At 40.7% G+C, this 6,123-nt stretch overlaps 1 protein-coding gene across 1 annotated transcript in view; it reads right to left on the bottom strand.

Moving 5' to 3' along the window:
• The window catches only part of LOC123968777 (thrombospondin type-1 domain-containing protein 7A), a 218,003-nt gene that overhangs the window by 52,060 nt on the left and 159,820 nt on the right, over nucleotides 1–6,123 (bottom strand). Inside the window, exons 16-19 of the mRNA XM_046045711.1 lie at nucleotides 3,762–3,940; nucleotides 3,118–3,123; nucleotides 2,509–2,642; nucleotides 1,442–1,595 (exon numbers count right to left, since the gene is read on the bottom strand). Of these exons, the coding sequence (XP_045901667.1) occupies nucleotides 1,442–1,595; nucleotides 2,509–2,642; nucleotides 3,118–3,123; nucleotides 3,762–3,940 (473 nt within the window). The remainder of the gene's footprint in view (nucleotides 1–1,441; nucleotides 1,596–2,508; nucleotides 2,643–3,117; nucleotides 3,124–3,761; nucleotides 3,941–6,123) is intronic.

Genomic DNA, 6,123 nt, shown 5'->3' with positions numbered 1-6,123 from the left:
TAAAGGGTTTTAAAGTCCAAACCATCCAAAAAATGCTTTCACACCAGAAACAAACCAAACCATGGTTCAGTTTGATCGTCGGACCAAATTTTGTCTGTTTGGTCCGGACTGTGGTCCGTGGGAGGTTTCACACCTGGATTTTTGGTTCGGACCAAAATGAAAAGTCCGAATCAAACAAGGTAGGTGTGAAAGCCCCCTAAGATTTCTCAGTTCAAGACATTCTCCCAAAATCTGCATAGACCTTGTCCCTAGAGGGATGTTTGTTTGAATTGTACTTCTAAAAATAAATAAATAAAGATCCTCCCCCTCCTCTTTCCTGGCATTCCCAGCATGTTAAACTTTGGGGAAGTACAGCTGAAATGGATCTTGTGCTGGAATGGTAAACTACATTCCACATGGTCATTGCTCGAGAAGAAGAGAGTTGGGGGAGAAAATGACAGCCTTTTGAATAACTCCATCTCTGGCATGATGAATAAAACATGCGAGAGACCCCGCTGGTGCCACTGCAGACTCCAATTCGAGATTGGAATTGTGAGAAGTCAGTGTGTCAAGCACTTTGGGAGAGAATGGGTTGTGATTAACAATGGCCAGGGTGCTGCTGTGAGAACAGCAGGTGAAACCAGAGCAGTTAAAATGGCTTTTTACCCTGAATCGAAGGTGTCAGGAGCAGAGGTGCTGAACAGGATGTTCTGACATCTTACATGTTTTTGCAAAAGGGAAAACGAAGATTGCATACTTGTGGTAGCCTGTAGGTGTGTACGCAGCTGCTGTTTTGAAATCAGGGGACGGCTTCCCTTTACAAAACTCAAAATGTATTCACATTTTACGGTGAGTCAGAAAAGGTCACAGATGCACATGTTCTACTCATTTTACCATTAGCTTGGAGCTTGAAATTAACCATTTGGATATTTCCATACAATCTTATTAATCAATATGTTTCTGAAAATATAACTAATTACTTTTAATGCTTGTTGTTCGTCTACCAAATTATGATCACAATCTAGGGGTAATACTTTTAGCCAGCTTTATGTTTGCCACTACATCCCTGCTGATGCAGAGAGGGGTTGTGTGTGTGTCACAAAATGGAAATTTGGAAACCTGCTCAGGAGTTCTGAGTCTTTATCATAAATCATCTTCCTTCCCTGTTGTATTCACAGTGAGTACAGTGTAATTTAAGTGATGTATAAGCCATCTTTCTCCTGCTTCCCAGTTCATATATCTCTTTTATCCCCCCTTGGTGGGGAAGAAATAACCTGTTGACAAAGATTCACACACAGCTCACAACAATAAAGTGCAGCTACACTTCCTTAAGCCTCAGAGAAAATATTTCTGACAAGAAAAAGATATCCAGATAAATCTCAGTGGGCTTCACAGAAATCTGATGTTCCCATATCTCCTCCGTGCCAGACAGCTGTGCTGCTGCTTTGGGTTCAGCTCTCACCAGGCTGCAGCGGCTCCATGGGCCCCAGTCATTGAGGACGCAGTCCTCGGGGCAGGGCAGCCGGCTCTCCCTGGCCCCCAGGGGCATCTCCTCCGGGTCACATAGGTAGTCCTCCACAGGCTCCGACGGCCCATCTATAGTGTTGAGCATGCACCTGTGGGATTGGTCAAGAAACACTGATTTTGACCTTATTTTAGCCATGCTGCAGTTGTGCTCCAGAGTACAAAAGAGTCAGACATTTTGTTTTTACTGGACATAGAGTTGGCAGGGTTTACCTCAGGGTAAAAAGTCAATTTTATGAAAGAAAAAAACCCCTAAAACACCTCTTTTATTTGTTAACAACAACACCAACTCCACTGGCTATGGAGGGTCAATGTAAAGGAAGAACATGAAGTGGCCGAATTAAATACCTGAAAGCAAGTTGCACCCATTTTTTTTCATGTTCATTTTATATTTTAACCACATAAATGCATTTTAACTAATACAACACATACATAGATACAGTACAAAAATGTATTATTTAGATGCATCTTTTCTCAAATGAAGCCTCATTTTCACCTCAAATTACAACATTTTATACTCCAGCAGACCAGATATAGAGCAGGTGAGACTGCCGCTATTTTTACTGATTCATCTGCTCTAGAGAGCAGAGACTTAACAGAGATCATTAGACAATCACGACAAGGCATCAGATGTTACAAGGGGCATGGATGTCTTATTATTTATATGTGTACTTTTAAAGCACTGTTTTTACAGGACCAGGATCTTTGGTTGTGTATGCTTCACGGACCATCTAATTAGTTTTATGAGTCCAATATAGTGTAATTACAGTGTATGTCTTGGCCTGTGCAGAACATAAATCCAAAACTTTCCCCCTAAAAGGATTTGGCAGCGTGACTGTCAGCTGAATCATGTCAGACAGGTTAGCCCAGTCAATACAAGATCCTTCACACGCCCCCCCCCAACCCCCCCCCCCCTTGCACTAATATACAAAACATTTAAAAATTATTTATCTACTACAGTCTATAAGAAAACACACATAGTAGGACAAAGAGCTTGACACATACCTGACTTTCCTGGTCTGGACGCCTTCGCCACAGTTCTCTTTTAAGTCAACGTTGCTGACTTTCCACACACTCCACGGCTCGGCTACCCACACATACTGATTACAGTCGCTCTGACACGGCACCACCTCATACACCTGGAGACAGAATAACCTTATTTATGTGCTAAACATTTAAAGTTTTTAAAGCAGATATTGTCCAATATAGCAAGTCAAAGGTAGCAGATTTATAGTTTTACTTCTAAATGATCTTACTCCAAGCCTAAATGGGTTGTGCCAACTAATCATAATCACCATGGTTATGCAAAAAAAAAGAAAGAGTGGCCTCTACAGCGTATATATTTATATAAATATTTCATCTTTGTCAGTTAAGTTTTTCCTAATACTCAGTGATTCTTGGATTCAGCTCTCTGAGGTTTAACTCAGAGATTATGTCTGCCCCTGCTGCCTCTGAGAAATTTCTGTATAAATAAAAATCCAATCTGATAGCACTTTGTTTACTTACAGTGAGGATATTGTGACTGTGTACATCTATCTGTCAGTGACCCACTGACATCTGTGACACCTAACATCTGCGACTATATTACAAATAGCTGAGAAAAGCAGCTCTTACCTGGGCCTGTGGCAGTGAGTCACATCCAGCGAGCATCGTGGTGGATTAAAGGGAGACAGATGGATTAATGAGTACATGCCAACTGTTCATATAGTGCAGAACCTATGATTAATGCAACATTCAAGAGGACATAATCAGAAAAGCCTTTGGCAAAAATACCTGTATGAGCAGTTACACACACACACACACACACACACTCTGCCAGGTATAGATCAACACAACCTTAATCTGCATCTGCTGATACTCACGGGCCTGGAAAGCATTTCATTTTTGCAAATCATGGAAACCTTAAGGAATCAACTGGTATACACGTTGGGGCATTAATATGGTGGATGGGATCCATTTATAGCACACACTGCTTTTTGCACTGTCGCTGCTCAGCAAAAAATGAGAGCAGCAATAATGAGGGGAAGGTAAAGTAAAGCTCTGCAGACTCAAGCTTATTATTCATTAATAATGAATTTTTTTCTCTCTCCACAGAGTTTGATACATATAATATGTCTCACACTTGTAAAAGTATAAATATATTGTGGCAGAACTTTCAAGAATCAATAGCGTACAGACAAAAAAAACCTTGATCTTGATCCCTCTGCTCAGCCACCAATTTAGACTTCAAAACTTACTTTCAGTTTCAGTGTCTGTACCTGGTTGATGTGGTCCAGTTTGGGACATGGCCGGCCACCGTTGTACGGTTTCTCTCTAAGCCATTTGGAGCGAACTTTGACTCCGCTGCCGCAGGACTTGCTGCAGCGTGACCAGTTAGACCATTCACTGAGTTTACAGTCTGAGGGACAGGGGATGATACACGCCTCCTCAATATAACCTGAAAGGAGGACAAAGGGGAGGTGTTTTGCAGGAACCAAACACATTTTTATGGTGGTGGTTCTGGTCTTTGGCTTATGACCTGTAAAGTGAAAAGGATGATGGTTTGTAAGCCATGAGGTGCATACACATATCAGACGAATAAGTGCCAGACAAAAATGATGATTTGCTACACATTTGCTTGTTTCTGTACATTAATGGACAGTGTACTGTAGTTATTAATTCTTTCAGAAGGAAAAGGTATTCACCAGAAACTTGATTCTTAAGAAATGCATTCTCTCTGCATCCCACCATAAGGATCTCAGCCTCCAGGTTGAAAATGAGGGCTTTAGAGAAAAATGGCATTGGCCAATTCTTGAATCCCTTAGAAGAATATTGTTTTCTTTATCAAGTAAGAAACTATATTCGTCCAAATTCACAAAGGTTAGTTTTTCTTTTCAATCTAACAAACAAGCATTAAAGTTCAAGAACTCTTTAAATGCTAGATGGGGGAAAATACCCAGCTGTAAGAGCACTGCAAGCTATTAAGCAATACTTCACAAACTAATCGAAATGCACCTATTGATTTTCAGTCCAGTGGAATGAAAACAGGGTCCACATTCAAAGGCACAATTTTATGGTCTGTTATATAAAAATCTACCAAAGTAGTGGTTGGGCCTGGCAGCAAGCTTCATTATTTCAATCTATTTTCCCTCAGCTAACAGGGTCATGACACAGTTAGCAGGGCTGGTTTTAAGCAGCTCACTCTGCTTGTTACTCATGTTTTTCTGGATTGTTCACAATCTCTGGGCAGTGATGTCCCCTGTTTTCGCCAAAACACACAGGCCAAGGTTCAGTCAAATGTGTTAAAAGAGATCATTCTTCTGAACCTTTGACTTTGTGCAGATTTCACTTGCTCAGAGAGAATCTGTTTAGTAGACATAACCTAATACATTTTCTTAAGCTTATGTAACAGCAGTGGCCTGTAAATCCGTTTAGCCTTTTATTAAGGAAATCGATGAGGTGAATGAGCCGGGAAAGTGAAGTGTCTCACTGAGTATACCACTTCCTCTTTTTGATGTGGACTCTTCCAGCCTGCTTTGCTTTTTTGCGAGAGACATGTGGCGCTACATTGACTGACGGGTTTGCTGAAAATGCTTCCCACAATTTAAGTTTCAGTAGAATCTAGCCAGTACAAATCAATTTTGTCCTCGTGTATGTGTGTATTTGTCGCTCTCTTTTTTTTATTTATTTATTTATTTTTTTAAACTTGGTTGCTGAGCACATATGTTCTTCTGTAGCACCATCATGCTTCACACTGTCACACTGAGCTGCCAGGTACAACAGCAGCTATCCACTGCTGGAGCAAAATAGAGGATAACTAGAGAGGGGAGTTGTAGTTATTCACATTCTTTGTTTATGTCAGAAAGCCTGGCCAAAAGCACTGCGTTATGATAACTAAATATAGAAACAAATAACACATTTGGTTGTGTTGGTGTTTTCATGTTGCTGAAGCGACTGTTGAGAACAATGCAGAAAGTCCAGTTTGAGGTACGGCTTAAGCACACACCGAGGCACTACAGATCTGCTAATACAATGAGACAGGCTGTTACAGGTTACAACGGTCACTATCCTTTTATCTACTATGACTGTAAGGTAAAGTAGAACTGCACTGTGTTGCAAAGTAATCTATCAGCAATGTGCACTAGGTTGATTAACAAGTTGGTCGATGAAGTTGCATTGTATTGCGTTGAAAGTTGAGCTACTTTCAACGTTTTTCCCAGATGACCCTGATTTTTCTGACAGACACCCCTGTGGTGATTTAATTGAAATCAACAGGGAGGCTGAACGTAGCCTTAGCGTCACTTTGGATGGGTGTAGGTTGTCACTTATTGCAAATACAGTATATGAGACTAACCCTAACAATTAAACTTAAGTCCTCTTACAATTAAAATTACCTCAAACTCCAATGAGTGCTTTTGTTTTTCTTTACTGTTGCCCTCTTTCAGAACAGCTACAGCACAGACCACTGCTGCCAAAGGTGGTAGCCTTTTACTCAAATACACTTCAGCTATGATTAAAGCTTAAACATGGGATTTAAACTTGGCTTGGCTGAAGAGGAGAGTTGAAGAGTGAGCTTGATGTCCACTATGCTCTCCCAAAACTGAGCAGCATGATTTCGTAAAGCTAATATGATTTAAAAAA

Source organism: Micropterus dolomieu, linkage group LG03 (assembly GCF_021292245.1).
Source record: "Micropterus dolomieu isolate WLL.071019.BEF.003 ecotype Adirondacks linkage group LG03, ASM2129224v1, whole genome shotgun sequence".
NCBI classification, from domain to species: Eukaryota; Metazoa; Chordata; class Actinopteri; order Centrarchiformes; family Centrarchidae; genus Micropterus; species Micropterus dolomieu.
This window is presented reverse-complemented; position numbering and strand designations above follow the sequence as displayed.